Raw genomic sequence first — 18,439 nt, 5'->3', positions numbered from 1 at the left:
AATGGTGCTAGCAGGAACATTCAGATGTTAGTTTAGTGTGGGAGGGATCTCCCTCAGCCAAGTGAGATAGAGCTAGAAATCATCTGACAGAGAGGTGAGGGAGGTCACACATTACCCTCTGCCTGGGGATCCTCCCACGTTCACCGCTGGCTGTGTTACAAAATCAGATTATGACAGGAGAAATGGTTTTAAGGATACTTTTCTTCTCTGGGTATTGTATCAATCAACCTTTCACATTTCATTCCCAAGGATTTGTGTTGTGTTTGGGGTTTCACTGTCAAGAGAAGAATGGTAAGGGCTAAATAAAAGGTAGGAATAAATTCTTGGAAATAGCCCCCCCAAAACCACCCTGAGTCAAGATAGACCCTCAGTCCAGGGTCTTTCTACCTTTCACATGGTAATGCTAAGCTCGCGAGTCTCCCTGTAGTCAGCTGGCTTTGGGAACAAGTTTTTGAGGGCAGGAACCTAACGTCAGGCACTCCAGGTCACTTCTCAGGAGGAACCTGTCTTTCGCCCTTGACGTACAGAGGGCTTGCATTGCTCAGACCTGCATACAGCTCTGCGGGAGGCAATGGGCGCTCCGCTAATTCTGCAACGTGACCTGTTAAGCGGCTTAACCCAAACCACCCCAGAGGGTCTAAGGAAGGATGCTGCACCAGCTTCCTCACCCGAGCCATACGGCAGCGTCAGCTTCACAAAGCAGACGGGAGGTGCAGCCGTCCTGCTGACGCTGGTCCCTGCTCCTTCTCTGCATCTTGCTGCAGAATAGAGCCTCTCTAGCTGTTTGTTCCTCTTGAGAGCTTTGCTATGGTAATGACATGGTTGGCGTGAATACTTGTTTTTAATTTTATGACCCTTGTAGCCCTAGAGCAGGACCAAAATTATTTAGCAGGGAAGGGGAGAATGTTATTTTAGGCCCAGACATTGTAATTTGAGCTGCACAAGCAGACTGCACTAGCTTCAGCGGGACCCCGGCCAGCAGCATGGATTCCACCACGAGCAGGTTGTAGGCTCTGGGTTTACTGGAGAACCAGAGTGCTACCCTAGAGAGATGTCCTTCATGGCTTGAGAGATTTTACAGAATATACACAGTAGCAGTAAAAACTTCTTTTGAGAAGTGCTAGAGTATTGGTTAAAGCCATAAAACGGAAATGAAATATGCGTAAATGGTGAGCATTTGCGTAGCGTATTAAGACGGAGAAGCATTGTACCGCAGCCACAGGGCATATTTAAAAAAAATGCTTATAGAAGGCAACATTGGGTTAAATCTGCACTTCCCAGAACGAGACCGTACCTGCCTGCGTTTCACAACTCTAGTAATCAAGAGCTCACCAGCAAATACAAGACCTGCACAAAATGTCCCAGAAGACTCATTCTTTGTACAAGCTAAACAGTATCTCGCTCCAGCACAGGTTCCCTTGGCACCACTGACCAGTGCGAAAAAGAATCCAATCCCAAACAAATGTTAGGGTGCAGTAGTTGTGGAAAACAAGGGGACGCGCTGCCAAGTATGAGGTAGCCGGCATGCCTGCTCCTCTCCGCACGAAGTGGCTTTCAGAGTCCGAATGCCTGCTCAAAGCCGTGCGGCTCCTCAAATATATAAAACAAATACACAAGTGGAGCAACTCCCTTTCCTCTCGTCCAACAAGCCCTGGGGCCGTCCCCGGCTTTGCCTCTGAAAATGAAGGCCAGCTCTAAGGGAGCACGGGAAGGATAAGCGTTTTGTGCAGCGTCATCCTGCTGCTTTTGGCATTCGGACGTGCTGACTGAGCCCAGCCTACCCCGTTCCCCCAGTTTGGCCTTAGAACTTTGTTCTTTCAGTCCACTCGGCTTTGGCTCTGGCATGGCAGAAAGGGCACGCGCCGTGTTTATAAAACCCCTCTGTCCCCTGGCAGCGGCGATCAGATGGGTGTGTGGCAGAGGAATTTCTACCCTTGCTCTCTATGGGGTAGAAAAGCACTGAAATTACCCTTTGCTTATGCTTTTCTTCAGCTCCCAAGGCCAAAATAAGCTTTGTGAAAGAAGTTGCACAGAAATGTAAACAGAATAATTGAAAAAAACTTTTCTTTCTTTTATAAAAAGCAGCCTCAAATATTGTAAAACTGACCGCTTTGCACTGCGGTCCCATTAGCGGCGCGGGTCTAATGGCAGCTGCCTGGCACTGTGCTGCAGACCCCTCAGGTGGTGTCACCCTCGCTCAGCAGAAGCAAAGCTCAGCCCTGTTCAAAACACCAGCTCAACACAGCAGCTAAGCCCCCGTAAGCCCTAAGAACAACTGAAGGCACAAGAGGAACCAAATAAAAGATTATTACAAAGACTGGGATTTTCTAAGTTGAGGCAGCACCTGGCTGAAGTCACAACGTAAACAGCCCAGAGTGTATCATGGTAGTACTGTATCCTTGGAGGGCTACACAGGACCAAAATAACCCTCAGCTAGCTAATTAAATGATGCTTGAAAAACATTTCCACAGCTACAGGCTGTTTTTTTGGTTTGTTATTGCAAAGAGCAACACATGGTCTTAAGAGACTGGGTTTACCCCAGTACAGTGGGATAAACACATGCGGAAACTCAGGCTGTGCTCCGTGTGAACTAGGTGCTTCCAGAAACCTGACGGACCTCTGAGTTGAGTGCAAGGACCTACTTGCCCACTCAGGTCTCCTCCTGTGTGGTTCAGGCCTCCTTGGGTTGATTCTTTACTAAATGTGATTCTGCACCCTGCACATGTCACCCTGAACATCTTTAGGCGGATCTAACAAGAAGGCAGAGGAGGGAGCTTGTGTTGGCCAGAGTCCAACATTGCATCGTTGTTCTGCAGTGAACGTTGGAGCTAGGCCTACAGCATCAGCAGTACTGCGAAACTGTGCAAGTGTGCCTTTGCATGGGCAATGTCTTCAGCAGTGGTCGGGACTAGTTTAAAGTCTTCACTAAAGGTCCATAGGAAGGGTCAGTCTGTCTTCAGAAGGAGTCTAGAAATTTTGATTTCTGGGCAGAGTCCTCTTTTGGTGCCAGGAGATATTAGCAGGTCATTTCTGATGGGAGTTCAAATGGCTTGTAGAAGCAACCAGATTGTCCAAAGTGGGAGTGATTCACTCGCCTCTCTGAGTGAATAAGCCAGGCAAAGAGGGTTTCACTTGAATCTAGTAAAAGGGAGATGAGAGGAGATGGGAGGTGGGAGGCAAGAAAATCACTGCTTCATCCAGTTGAAAAGTTAAACTCTGATGTTTCTCTTTTTGTTAGATATGTTATCAATGTTCTGCTGAGATTAATGCCTCTGTTATAAGCCCAGCTGAATATTTCTGGCTTATCAAGTTCAAGGCAAAGGAGAAGATATAGATGTGAAGAGCAGGAGGGGAAAGAAAACATAAGGCTTTAATGTCATAGCTTTGGAAATTGAGATGCTTATCTAAGCCTGTTTGTCCTTTCCTTGATTATGTTACTCTTATTTTGGACAAGGAAACCAGCCTGGCCAACCTCACTTCTGTTTCTTCTCAGTTCATTCGCTGAAAATTATATCAGCAGAGATATACACTCAGATATGCTTCTCATTTAGGACAGTTTCATGTTAAACTTTCTGAAGCTGGTTGACAGGAAGACTCAGAGTGCTGAATCTGCTGAATTCAGGCACAGAAAGCAGCAGGCTTGGTCCACCGGCCAAAGCCCCATACTGGTGTCAGCAGATACAACCTGCTTTCCAGGCCCTGCCGATGACCTGTGAGAGGTCAGGCAGGTCACATCGCTTTCTTGTGCCTTGGTTTTCAGATCTGTCACAGAGTAGCAACAGTGTTCACACACTGGCTGGGAACTGCTTATGCAGAAACTATGCTTTAGTGCAGAGGGGAGCACAGGAAAACTGTATCTGCGTTCTTGTTCTGCTGCTGCAGAGGCTTAGGAAACAGGACTGTTCAGAAGACATCTCCTGAGCCAGGAGATGATGATGAAAGAGACCTCTGCCATTACTGACCATCATCATTAGAGACCTGGCCATCCTCGTCACACTAGCACTGATAATCAGGTCCCAGACATTACTGCAAATTTGCCTTGAATCATTATACGAGAATACAACTACAGCAACCTCAAATAAGGCAGCTTGCTATTTAGTTCAAATGCAATATTTGTGAATATTGCTTTGGAAAATTGTAGACTTTTGTTTTACTTTTAATACAGCAGATTATTTGCGGTTGATAACTGGAAGGAGGCATTCCTCAAAATTTTTGTTTTTTCTTCTTCCATTGATTAAAATGTTATGAATTTAAACATTACTAATATCATACATCAAATTATTACCCAAAGACTGAATTCCTTCCACTTTTGTGTGTGTATAATATCCTTTTGAAACTAATTTTTTGTCCTAAAATTGCAATAATCCAGTGATACAGCCAAATCTGAATAGAGGAGAGACTATCAGCAGAAGTGCAGGTGCCAGTATTACAAAAGAGAGAGATGAATAATGAAATGAAACACAAGCTCACTAGATACCATGTAACTCTACGCTCAACTGAATTGCATCAATATAAATGAAAGCCTTGTATGGGCCCCCAAATTAGGCACTATTTACAAAACAAAAAGCTTTCCTCAGCAGTATTGTGTCTGTTCAAAACATACTGAATTGCCTGCCTAATGATGCTTTTTCTTTATTTGGGTCAGGTCTTGCTGAGAAAGAACTTTTTGAGAAACCAACACTGAGCATTGCAAAAGACCACATTGTACTTTCTCCAGGAGACGTCCTAAAAGTAAAATGCAGGTAAGGATTGCTCCAGTAGTGCTGGATTCCCTTGGGTCTATTGATTACCTTGGCACAGTACAGCTTCTGGGTAGGGGAGAGCAAAGACTGCTGCACAGCCATGATCCTGCACATGCAACGTAATGGGCTGTATTAGAGCAGGGAGGAAAGTATTTAGTCAATGTTCAGCTTGGTTTCTGTACATTGTAAAGGGACCCAGACAAACTCCTGAGTCAGCACATGGGAAAGCTTATGGGAGGGGGATGTATCTCACTTAACGACATGACTGGAAAATCCTCCTCTGTAAATACGTTCAGATTCAGCTCTTGCATAGCTAAAATGCATCTTTCACTCACTGTGTGTAACTAAATGACACACAGGATCACCAGGGTTTGTAATCAGCCCATTCTATGTATATGTGCTTAAACTTCCTGACCTCAGATATTGTCCAGCCTATGAGATGACAATTAAATAAAGAGCAGTTAGTACATGGCCATTCAAAGATCTGACCTGTTTGAACAGATTATATCCTTTAAATCAAAGATAGCCAGGACTCATAAACACCAGACTGTTGATCATACATTTTGAAAACACTTCAACTCTCGGCACAGTGTGTAGAAACTAGCCCTATAAGGAAAATGCAAAATTTTGGTAATGACTTGTGTTTATGGGGAGATGATCCTCTAGAAATGTGGGATGTGGAGTGTATGGCCACAGCTGACCGGCAGGCAACTGTGTAATAAATGCAGAGAGTCAGGGCACTTTCTGCTGTGTCAGAACCTGCATTTTCTTGCTCGGTCACGCGAAGGACCTCAGACTGTGATGTAAGGAGGTGGCACTTGTTCTGAGTGTGATTTATAGGCCAAGCTTGTTGTTTTTTTAATGTCTTTAGAGAGTGTTGTAAAAGAGAAGGCTTAAGGTAGTACAAACTATCCACAATTTCTCTCTTTCTCATGCATGCACACTATTTTTATTTTTAAACCTTCTGGCAAAGTCTTCTTGACTGTTACCTGTAGCCAGTATATGTTTAGTTTCCTGCAACAGAAGTTACTGGAGACAGTAAGAAAACACAATGGGAAGGTGAAACGTGAGCTGTAGTTTATGCTGGCACGTATGCCTCTTCGGATCTTTGTCCCAGTCTATTTAATTCATTGTTATAGTGAAAGGCATTCATACTGCATACATCTGTGATGTTTTCTGCAGTGTAAGTCAGTTTTCTCCAAATACCTGCAGCTAGCCGTGTGGCTTTTGAGGTCAAAATAACCTTACAATGATATTTTTAGTTTGGCAAGCAGCAATCATGAAGGCAATAAAGTTTAAACTGTCCTTTTAAATCTAAATACTCAATAAACCATGTTATGTGGACCTGAGTTCAGTGTGGTGCTCCAGGCCAATTAAATCACTACTTTACAGCAGTTCATTGCCTTCTTAGTCTGTAGGAGCATCCTATTTTCCTCAAATCAACAGATGAACAAACGAATGAAGAAATTGTTATGTCTTTAGCACTTCCGTAGTGCTGGCAGTCATCCCAAATTACTTTATGGATGTGAGGCAATAAATCCACACAGCAGGCCTGAGAGGTAAAAAAGTATTACCTTCCATGTTAACATGGGAAAAGAGGCCCAGAGCAGTTCAGTTACTTGCCTCACATCATACAACAGCAGGGATTAGAAGCTAGAATTGCGATTTCTGCATTTTGAGTGCGAGATCCCCCTATATCAGGTCCTCTGATGTCAATCATGTAGACATGAGCACCTGCACACTCACAAACTGGCCCAGAAGGAAGCTCTGACGTTATTCCTACTCCCAATGAGCATTAGGTCTGTGTGGACTGCAGCACAAGAGAGTAGAAAGAGCTGGAAGCTGTTGAAAACTGAGGTAACTCAGTGTGAATTTCCCTTCTCTGTCAAACTCCATTCTTCTGAGATTCTTGACCAGGATTTCCTCATGTTTGGCAGCCTGGTCAAAGCTGCTGCTGCTGCTGCTACTGCTGCTGCTGCTGCTGCTGCAACTCCCCTCTGCCAGATCTGTAAAAACCCCAAAGCAAAGGCTAAAGTCTTCATCTTCTAACTGGATAAAATATCCTGGCAGAAAAGGTGGGCACGTTTAAGGAAATACAGATGTGTGAAATCCCTCATCTGTTCTACAGAGCCACTGTTGCAGATTGCCAACCCTGGCAGACATCAAGCAGCAGAGCACAGACGGGGCAACAGGAGAGAGGCAAGGACCGCAGCACTCAGTGGGTGCTGAATATTTGAATGTGAAGTGGCATTGCTCCATATGCAGGGCCATGAGTCCCATTTTTTGACAGAGGTTGTCATTACGTCGTTAATGACGTTAGTAGAGTTGGGAAAGAGCACGGGGTAGGGACTTCCCCATCAAAAAGTAATTCAGAACTCTGAAGGACAGGAAGCTGGTATGACGGATGAGGTGGAGTTGTTCAAGTCAACAGTGCATCCAAAAATGAGGGTGAGGCTGTTCACCAGAGAGGATATTCACACTTTTCTCAGTCAGCTACGTGCTGGAAATAACCTCAAGAATTCAGCCCCATGTCCGCATCATCTTCAGGAAGGCGACAAAAGGACGGGCAGAAACGAGGGCCAAGAGGATGTTTGTTTAAGTATCACTGAGAGTTTACAGGCATACACGTTCCCTTGCTGCACCTATTGCACCGCTAGAAAGCAACAGGTACAGAAAGAGCAGAGTTACTAGCTAACTGGAAATCCTACACAGCATGCTTGTTAGATGCATTAAGTATGATCATCTCTACACTGAACTGATGTGTCCAGACTGAGCTTCTTCCTGGCTATGCTCAGTTGGAGAAGTTCAGAGGGTCTTCCTCCTTCCCCAGCTCAGCAAATGCCACTAGGTCAATAGGAACTCATTGAGAAGGAGTCAGTGAACTCCTTGTGCTTTTGAACGGAGTGGGCTCTCTCTGCAAACACGGAAAGAGAAACTGCCCCCCTTTAACACAAACTGCAACTTCTCCAGAAGAATCCACAGACTCCTGATACTCCATCAGTTTCCACACTGAGCAGCAAAAAACAATCTCTTACAGAAAGGCCATAATCTTAATCGCATGAACAGTTACATTCCACTAGAGCCCTACGAGCACATCCCATGCTGAACAGAGCTCCAAGAGCTCCTGCTCCCATGGTATGCCCTGATGTTTCTAACACAACAGGACTAGCACAACTAGTGCCTGTTACTGAGCTAACTTAGGTCAACTGAAAGTTCTCTCTGAGTTCCACAACAGCTTATACAAAGATCTTGGTTTTTGTCCGTGAACTATGTAGAATTGTATTTGACATTAGCTGTGATCATAGATAAGGCAACGAATACATCAGGTAGGTGAAATGGTGTATCTGCCCTGCTAGTTTTATGTTCTGACTGCAGTGACGAGGTGAGTAGGAAAAATGTGTCTTGAGCAGATACCTAAGATCTGTAATCTGATTAGTTCCAGACCCTTCACAAAATCAAGATTAAGTTGATTAAGTCTGATTAAGCAGGAGAGGTGAGGAGAAGTTACGTAAATGTTCTTCTCTTTTGATGCAGCCTTAGAGTTGAAAGAAAGTATAAGTTAATTTAACTGTTAAAATATGCAAATTCTGCAGCTTGGAAGAAACATGTAATTTTATCTGGTACTTTCTAATGTTTGAAGCAGCTAAAATATAGTATTATTAAAAGAAAGACATTGTACTGAGGTTGTCTCTTAAAATCAAAATTAAACTTCTCTCTAGGAATTAGCTTGCTAAATCACTGCAGCCTGCTGTGGGGAAGAGTGTTGGGTGATCCATTTTATCTTCTGGCTAGAAATACAAGCACCCTACAGCTTTTCTCATTCATTGCCAAATGGCAAGAGTATGAACTCTGGGAATATCTATATGAAATGGCCAGAAGGAAGCCCGAGTTTTGTCTGGTCATGAACTCATCTTTAATTTTCGTGTGTTGTATTGACAGGGGAGCACCTTCTGTAAGCTGGCTTTTGAGAGAGGAGCAGAAAGAAGACCCCAGGATACACATAAATAATTGCCGCAATAACACAAGGCAAAGCTGCAGCATGCTTGTCATGAGGAAGGTCACAGCAAATGACACTGGTTACTTCATCTGCGTTCATGACAATTTCCCATCTAACGAGGATCTCATGGCCAAAATTTATGTGTTTGTTAAAGGTAAGAACTTCATTTTGATTTGTTCTTGGGGCTTTTCTCCTTTCTGGGCATTGGGAATATAAGCAGTGTTAACTGTTGGATCTGTGCTAGCTAGAACAGGCGATCTAGTCCAGATGCATTAACAAACCTCACCTCCCCACTGGCCCAGTGTTGGACCAAACAGCAGCTTTGGCGTTTTGAAGAAGTTGGATTACATATTGGGTTTCCATGTCAGCTGAATTCACAGGGACACACACATGAGAACTGGAATATATCTATCTTGTTTAATTACAAGACTTGAAAACTAGATTGTCCCATCTACTTTTGTGTCCTGAATAACTGATTCATAAACAAGGAGGAAGCAGAAGAGAGAGGATTTAGGTATCCAAGAAGCAGCTTGGCAAAAGCACTGTGATAGTAAGACCCTTTGGCATAAAGGAATTTTAATTGTTAAAAGGAAAAAAAAAAGGGGAAGGAAATTTAAAAGAAGTTGCTGTATCAGTTATTCAGGACACAAAAGTAGATGGGACAATCTAGTTTTCAAGATTCCCTGATATTCTCCATAATTCCTCTCTCCTACACATTGGTATACTGTTCTGTCGTCCACATCTGAAAGGCATGATGAGTGCATTCTAAATATTTTATTGAACAATAACAAATTTTGAAGAGATTTTTGGAAAAAAAATGGCCCACTGCTCGCTTTTGTTTATTTTGAGCTGTCTTTCCTCCGTATGTGAGAATCACTGAATCCAGATCTGATAATACGTGGAAACTTCAGATGAGCATGGTTTTCTGCACGCCTAACAGCAGAACGCCTAAACAGCAATTTCAATAATATGAATTTTTGTTAAAAGAATATTCCTGGAAAATTCTGGTATTTTTTTCAAATCTACTTGACAAATGCATTATTAAACTGTTGAGTCATCCTGGATCTTCCAAATTCAGATTCTAAGTAGTCAGATGAAGTAGCTGACCTTTTGTGTCTTGAATAGGGTATGACACAAACTCCACTGGCACAGAGTAGCGTTACTATTCTGTTCCCACGCATACTCATGCAAATGAGTGAATTTCATTTTTTCCAAGAATTGCTAAAGTATGATTACTTGAATAGTCTTATTAAAACAGACACTAAAGAGAGAATGAATTTGACTGATACTATTTGAATAGTTCATCAAATCATTTGCTAATAGGAAATACTAAAGCATTTGCTAGGCAGCTTCAGTAGTCTCATGGTACTGTTAACTACAGTGAAACCATGAGGAGGCCTGATGTGCCTGCTAAGGGGATTGGTATATGTCCACACAGCTAAATTAACTTCTGAGCTACCAGGTGAACACATCTGTTTGATTCATGTGGATTAGATTTTCCTGTCTTTCTGTGTATGTTGAAAATAGTCCTGTTCTGCCCTTATCCTGCTGTCCCAGCAAGTCTTCCTCTTATCGGAAAATAGCTTTTTGGTGTTACTTGTTGGTTCCTGCAGTCATTTTTTTCCCTCCTTTTCTATTTCCTTTTTTCTTATTTTTCCCTTGTTACTCTAAGCCCTGGTTTCTTTATCCACCCTACTTCTTGTGCTGAGCTGTTTCCTTTTCTCATTACACACTGCTCAGATGCCCCACATCTAATATTGTTAACTCAACCCAATGCCTAAACTACAGGAAATAGTGCATTGAAAAACTCCATTCTCTGTCCTGATTCAGTGCCCTGGCTGGCTATCCAGGACTTCATTACTCTATGGTGGGAGCACGTGCAGGAAATGTTATAGATCTTTTGGGACCGCCTGAGCATTTTCCTTAAGAAAATAACTCAAGTTATGAAATGCTTACTGGTGAGGACTTGGAACATTGCTAATCTGAAAAAAAAAAAATCACAGGATGTCCTCTCACTTGCCTGAGTCTGCTATGCCAAGGTTCCCCGTAAAAACAGCAGTGGATGACTGTTCTCTCTAAATCACCTCAAAGAATATCCTCTCTCAGGTGCAATTTCATTGTGTGGTACTCTCTCCCTACTCAGACTCCTATGCTTTAAATGTTACGGAGGGAAGTATAGGCACCACCTTGTACTATACACTACATAGCTCAGCTAGCAAGAAAAGATGGTCAGTAGGGAACCATCTAGTCCATGTCCTGCAGAGCCAACTGCTTATCCACTGCACAGAGGAGCTCTAGGGCAGCAGTTTTACCTTTGAGCCCCCAAGTGCTTGCTGAGATTCGACCTGCCAGTCCAAGGAAGCTGCTTAGCCTCAGTGAAATAAAGTGTTTTCTACCTCATCATGGATGCTGTCCACAGGGCATGCTCTTCTTCCCCTGAAATTCCTGTATCTATTTGTTGAGTACCATCAAGCTGTTTTGGGGACAAGAAGGCTGTTTGCCAGCGTGGGCTCTACGGATTTGAGCAAGGCATTCAGAATGTGCCTGTGATTCTCTTCAATATTTAAACATGCCTTTCTAAGGAACTTGGCCCTTCGCTGTCTGGGCATCACTAAGAAACTCATCAGCTGTCTCCAAGTGAAAAGCTGAGTTCCCTGGGAGTGCCAGGCCAGGGAGAGGTCCAGAAGATACCTCTATGGACCTTCTGTGGAGTGAGTGCTCAGCAGGGTATTTATACGGCTGAGCCACGTGGAGTGAGAAGACGTTGAGCCAGTCCCTAAAGGCTAGAGGTTCCTCTGAGGTTATAAGCCATTATTGCCAAAAAAGGAAAGGGAATGGTATTTTTCCCTTCATTCCTGGCCTGCTGCTTGACACTGAAATGAGAACATGATTGTATCGGAAGCCCTGCTTATTGGCTATTATTTCCTGTGCTTGCTTCTGTTTTTACAGCCTCCCTGGTGGAGTTTCTAAGCTCTGTTACAATCTGGCAGTCGGCAGCTCTCCCCTCACGGTGCAGCTGAGCCGTGACCCCTGCACATCAGTCGGATCATAAGGGACCCGATGGCGGCAGGGTCAGTCTCCATGCCTCAGCTGTGCACGGACAGTCTGGAGGGAGAGAGAACTCAGGATCTTTATCCTGAATAATTGTTCCCGAGGCCTTTTCTGCTTCCCGCTGCAGCTGCAAACCCCAGTGATCTTAATTAAAAAGCAGACAGCTCCCTTCTCCTGTTGCGCACCTCCTTGTTGAAAATACAATGTTGAAAACACTCTTCCCTGAAAACTGGTTGCCCACCTAGGAGCCCACAGACTAAAAGGCTCATGTGACGGCATTTCCACTGCCCATGCTGCCAAGGCCAGCTAGACAAAAGCCAGTGCCACTCACCAGTCTCCTGCAATCACCCTTCCCAACTGAACGGATGCTTCCCTCTGACAGACGTATTCATTTATTTTAATTTTTTGTGATTCCTATATCAAAGCAAAGTGCAGGCTGACTTTTTTTTTGTCCAATATTCTGTCTTTCCTAAGACATGTAAAATTTAACATAGCTTAGGAAAGGGAGAAAACAAGAAAAAAAAAAACAAGCAAAGATTTTATCTACCTTCCCAAAGTACCACTCGAGGTCTCAGCCTAGACAGAAGTCAGGACTTGCAGCTCTCAGCTGTTTGAAATACAGGTATTGTCAGCACAGCAACTATTTCAAAGTAAGATGGTCCTCAGGGTGTTAGCTGGAAGAGCGCCCTGTACCAACTGAAATGCTGCCTCAGTTTTTGCTCTGGTTTCCCTTTCTGCAGTCCCTAGCTCTGTTCTGTAATGGTATTAGATTTGTTACACCTTTTTGCTCCACTCAGGCAATGAATCAGGATTAGGAGCATGAGCTAGCTTCTGCTAATATGAGCATGATACATCATGATATATCAGTGATGATTGCCCCACAAGGGTCCAAGTATGCTAGCACAGAATAGCCAATTCCTGCTTGTGCCTAGGGTAGTTCATTCTTTGAATATATACATATGCTTATACGTATATATATATATATATATATATATATATATATAGACACACACACACACATATACACTAAATCCTGGCAAAGACAGGGATCACCTGAGAAGTGCACAGAAAAGGACTGACGTCCCATGGACTGTCATTCACAATATATGCATGAGTTGCATTGATAATTCACGAACTGAAGAATCCTAGAACGCCCTTTAAACATTAGGGGCAGCTTTCCTGGGCTGGCTAGGCCAGTAGCAAATACCTAGGTCTTTATTATTTTGTTAAGCAATATAGTTCTGGAAATGACAGAGATAACCAACATGTAATATTAACCACTTTTTTTTTTTTTTTACACGTACCTTTCCCTATTTTTACTTCCCTCTAGCAAAGTTGTGTTCAGTTTTCATTTCAAAAGCTTTGTGAGGCATCAGCTTAAGTGATTTTTTTTTCATTTACTTTCTTCTCTGCTTCTTGGGCATTTTAAAAGCCTAGTAACCCAGTGCTGTAGCTTGCATAGGATCTCCTACCCCTTGGACTCCATCAGAAGGATGATGTTTACAGGCATGCCACAAAGCTCTGGAAAAGGGAATGCGAGCTCAAGAACTTTTGACTAGATATACATAAAATTAATTCTTTCCTTTATTCCTGTTTTCATTTGTTATATTTTTTTTTATTTGGTCTTAGAGGTCCCTAGTGATGTACAGACATCACACGTGCTGTCAGCAGGCAAGCAGAGACATTTAGGGGCAGCGCACTCCCAGTTTCCCTGGTTAGGTTTGGTGATTTTTCAGTACCAAATGAGAATGTACCACTGAAAACCTACAACAAGCTTTTGTGTGTTGTAAAAGCCCTGGTGGGCCCTGCTGAACAGGAGGTTTTGGACTATTACCCTTGCCTTTTCAGCTTCAGGTCTGAGGAGAAGGGTGAGGAGTAAAAGTCAGAAGTAAGGAGGTGGAAAGTCAGAAGTAAGGAGGTGGAAAATCAGAAAGCTGGAAGCTGAAGTCACTGTGAGTTAGGTGCAGGGCAGGGTGGGTGGGCTAATTTGTTTCCATACATTTGGCTTTCAGGACTGACTTTCACATGAACACAATGTAACTAGAAGCTGCCCCTGCTCAGAACTTGAGTTTTGGCTACTTCTTAAGTTCAGGTGGCCAACATGAAGTACCAGCCCTCTAGGCCTGAGCCATAGTGCAGTACTTGCAGGGATTCAGAGCACAAGAAACTGAAATCAAGTTTCAGGTGAGACAGAGACTTTTATATGGGAGCTCAAGGGCACTTAAGGCTCCTTATGGCGCTCAAGAGCCGTTTAAGCTATCTATGCGGACATAGCCCCAGGAAAATCTTTCACTAGCCAGTCTGAAGGAAAAGGGAGGACGCATCCAAGCAGCTTGTCCTGTCAAACCATGAATCTCGCTGTTTGCTGGGTCCCACAGCGAGACACTGAGTGAAGAATAGGAGCAATTTCTTGCCGTTGCAAAGAATAATGAGGGAAGGTGGTACAAGTACTGCATCAGGGCAGGCTCCTCCTTACCAGATGGTGCAGCCTAGAGGTGTGAAGCCCCATCTTTCTCATCCTTTCCCCACTGAGCAAAATCTAAAGAGGCTGGAAGTGCAGGAAAGCACCCCTCACATGAGATCATATTTTCGTTCTGACATTCTTTGAAGCTGATTTCTGCCTCCTTAATTCACTTGACAGTTCACAGAGATAATGTGAATGTGAGAAGTAGACATGCAGGTCCAGGGTGACAGCTCTGACTTGGGCTTTGGCTTGCTTTCCAGAAGATATTACCAGTGGGAAGAGAGCTGGGGCTGCATTTCTTCCTTCTTTTACGCTGGAGACACTGAGACAGCTACACTTGCTGCCAGACACTCAGCAAGCTGAGATAGGCAAATAGTGTCCTGTCTGCTCAGTGTGGAGCCTAGCAGATAAGCCGACTGTCTCGCAGAGTGGTGGAAGGCTTTGGCACCCATATTCTAGTCAACAGAGGTTAGGGCCACGCAAAGTGGCAATACAGGCTATGTCAGCGTGCGGGGCCCTCGGTGTTGTTCCTCAAGCTGTAAGTGCCTGATCCAGGGGGAAAGTAGGGCACTCTCAATCCTGAATCAAGACACTCCATACCTTCAAGTCATATCCTAAAGCTGTGCTTTCAAGTGGAGGAGCCTTGTAAGATAGGATGTGAGCAAGCAGCATCAGTTTCTGGTACTAAGTCAGTGATAGCAGTTAACATCGCAGCAGGAGGACTTAACAGTCTCCTCCTTTTCATTGATAAAGATTTTCTAAATGAAAGCCTGACAGTCCAAATCACACACACATTCCCCTATGTCTTCCTTCCCATTGCTTATCCATCCAGAAATTGCTGATTGCTGAGCCTTACCCAAGCTGTGCCTTTGGAAGCAGCTCATATAGGAGATCAGTTCTTCAGTGATCAGATTTCAAGTAAAACTGGTGAAGTAATTTCTACAAAGACTATGCTTGTCTAAATTCAAGTGCTTGGGGAACCGTAATTTATGAATTTATCTGATGCTCAAAACATCATTTCAGCCCAAGAATGGAGATCTTAAAAAAAAAAGAGAGAGAGAGAGAGAGAGAGAGAGAGAGAAAGAAAGAAAGGTTCCATTTTGGCTTTATTTTGTTTGGCAATGAAACCTTTTAATTCCACAATTTTTGAAGTAACATTTTTTAAGTAATATTTTTCTCTACAAATGTTCTTGTGTTTCTAACTGTAATCTCCAAGGGAAGAATGTATTTCATTTGACCAAAACAGAATGCTTTATGTTGACTCAGAAAGGGTTCTGGGGGTGGGTTGCAGTAATTTTTGTTTTGCCTAAAGATAAAATATTCTACTTTTTGTTTAATCTAAACATTCCACCACCAGTGCTTTTAATTTGCCTGCCAAACTGAAAAAAAAATCCTTTATTTCTAAAGATGCAGTTTCTGGACAAGTGACATTATAAAAGTTACTCCTGTTCCTAAAAGAAGGTAGGTTTGATAGGTTAGCCTGAGGAATAGAGCAGACTAGGCAATTCTCTCGCAATGTTTTCCAAAATACTCTGATCAAAGTGTTACTTATCTGCTAATGATCCTTTTAACATAAAGAACAGATTATGAACCTACTCTTAGTGTTCTTGACAGTGATCAAGACAAACTTTATGGAAATTTGTCAAAAAGAACCTGAGACTCTCATCATCCAGGCTTCCCAACTAGTCTACTCTTTTAAGGTATGCCTGAATTAAGAAAGTAAATAGTGAGGGTGAGAGAAACATCTTTAGCAGGAACAAAGAGAGATGCAAAATGAGACCATTTTGGAATTTCACAGAAATGTACAGAAATGCATGAATGTCCTCAAGAGACATTTAGTGTTCATCATCTCTGTGGGGTGATGGATTATATCTGAAGGGAGAGGTGATGTTTTCTCCACCACTGCAGATATGATACAAATATCAGGAGACAAATTGCTTTCACAATGTATGAAATCTGAACAGAAATGAAAAGTGCCAAAAACCCTGTACAAAATCCTATGTGTGTGTCTCAAGAGGGTGTTTTGAACACAGAGGCTGGTGAGGTAACTCTGAAAAGTAAGGAGCTGTAGGAGAGCGCTCGAGTTTGCAGCACACTGAGTTCCTGGCCTTGCAGGATGCTGAGTGCTTTCAAGTCCCTTTGGCTTCATCAGCTGGCAGGACAGGGCTGGAAGCATGCTGGAAAACAGGACTCAAACAGTGCTTTACCCAGCAAGTGAGAATGACATAACTGCAAACCTCCACCGCTTCTTGGTGGGTACCCAGCTATATTACAGATAACTCAAGCAAGAGAGCGGATGTCACTGAGAGGCAAAGGAGTCCGTATCTGGTGCCTGCCCCGGCTGGGTTCACCTGCTGTCACCGTGGGGCTCAAACAGGGAACTGCATGTTCCCTAGGCGATCGCTGTTACCCTGCTGAGTTAAAAGGGACCCTCCCTAAGCTCATCTCAAGCAGCAATTAATCTCCTGCTAGACAGAATGCGAATTTAAACATGAAGGGCTTCACCGCCTTAAGGTAAACAATGTTCTTGTAGGCACTTGACCTTTGAGTTTCCTTTGTGCGCAGCACGCTTGATTTTTCTGCCGGGCTCTGTGGCTGTGGCTGGACAGCAGGCCCCTGCCCCTCCGCCGTCCCGCTGCCTCTGCTTCCTCAGCTCTTCTGTTTGTGTGTCTCCGCGAGCTGCGTTGGGTAAACAGTACCGCCCCAGCCGCGCTGCAGCTTCCTGCAAACTCCCACTGACCTGCCCAGCTAGACAGCCAGGCTGGGGCCGAAGGGAAGGGGCTCGTCCTCTCCTCGGAGCTGCCGCCGCAGCTGATAAGTCCCTAGTGTACTGCCACTCGTGTCTTTCTTCACCTGTAATGAGCTCTGCAGCCCACGGTAAATTATTCTTTGTGCTTATCCTATTCATAGGGCATATCACCTTCCCCACTCAGGAGGAACAGATGTACCCGGTGACAGGGAAATACCCTGTTTTCATAAAGTGTTTCTTTGCTGAGAATTTATTCCTCTGAGTTCAGTCCTGCTGGGTGCAGAGAGTTTCCAAGTCTTCTGTTGCAGGACGGCACCTGCATTTCACACATCACAGCTCTCCAGATTGTAACAGTTGAGCGTAATTGATCTACACCAGCTGGAAATGGAGATCTTCCTTCAGGCCAAGGTTATCGTTTTTAAAGAAAAGTGACCCTGTCGCCTTTGTTTCAAGAAGTTCTGTCTCTGAGACACTTCTTTACAAGGAGTTAACTGATTGCTGATTAACTGAAGGTGGTGAACGTATTTATAGAAGCTGGTGGGGACACTCCCTAGTGCTCCAGCAGATCATTTTTCCATATCATGGTCAGGCTGAACTACTTAGGCGTTTCATAACAAATTATTTTTTGGTCTGTGCAAGCCATTCCAAAGGTATCAGCTGGCAGCTGATTAGGTCCCTATTCAGTATTTATTCTTCGTCATTTTGTTAAGAAGAGCCAAAGCTGAGCCACTTCACATTTGCTTATGTTAAGCGAACAGTGCCAGGATGGGGCTTCTGCTCAGACCGTCTCTTTACCAGTTCAAGTGGAGTTGGCTTGCTCCTGCTCACGAGAGCAGCTGGAGCAACACGTGAACCCAGGCAACACACACTGTCCACGGGATCCACAGTGGCTCGCTCTTGTGCTCTGTGTGCTGTTACTTTTGGGTGCTCAATGATGTTAATTTTTGCACAAAGAGTTGCAGAGTTAGGGGGAAAAAAAGCTTCGCTGGCCTCACTGCCAGTCCCCGAGTTATGAGCCAGCGCTTGACCTTTGCCTGCGTTAGCCTTTTCCCTTCACTTCCAGGGCTACTTTTCTTGATGGCCACAGTTCTGCCGACCCTCATGTTCAAGGTCTCATGTCAAAACAGCAGCGGCTTAGCCTTGCAAGTAACAGCCTCCTTAGCATCTTCAGGTTAGGAGAGGCTCCACGAGCTTGCATAGGTGGTCCATCTTGTTTGAGAGCTCCAGCACTGCAGATAAAAATAGGGAGGAGAGGAGGCCTCTGATGGAGGGAGAATTGTCTTTAGGCTAAAACTGTAAACTGGATAAAGCACTGAGATAACACAAATTATAGCCATCTGCTGCTGTAATCTTCTAGGAAGCCTCACGGTACTGTGTGAAAGAGAGGGACTCTCATAAAATAACACCTCTTTTTTTTTTCTTCTTTTCAAAGTAGA

The 18,439-nt window shown here is 43.9% G+C and overlaps 1 protein-coding gene across 2 annotated transcripts in view; it reads left to right on the top strand.

Annotated features, from left to right (window-relative positions):
* The window catches only part of LOC134145314 (vascular endothelial growth factor receptor kdr-like), a 142,479-nt gene that overhangs the window by 34,391 nt on the left and 89,649 nt on the right, over positions 1 to 18,439 (top strand). For both annotated transcript variants that reach the window (XM_062584699.1, XM_062584698.1), the window contains exons 2-3: positions 4,646 to 4,742; positions 8,682 to 8,893. In XM_062584699.1, the coding sequence (XP_062440683.1) occupies positions 4,646 to 4,742; positions 8,682 to 8,893 (309 nt within the window). The remainder of the gene's footprint in view (positions 1 to 4,645; positions 4,743 to 8,681; positions 8,894 to 18,439) is intronic.

Source organism: Rhea pennata, chromosome 11 (assembly GCF_028389875.1).
Source record: "Rhea pennata isolate bPtePen1 chromosome 11, bPtePen1.pri, whole genome shotgun sequence".
NCBI classification, from domain to species: Eukaryota; Metazoa; Chordata; class Aves; order Rheiformes; family Rheidae; genus Rhea; species Rhea pennata.
This window is presented reverse-complemented; position numbering and strand designations above follow the sequence as displayed.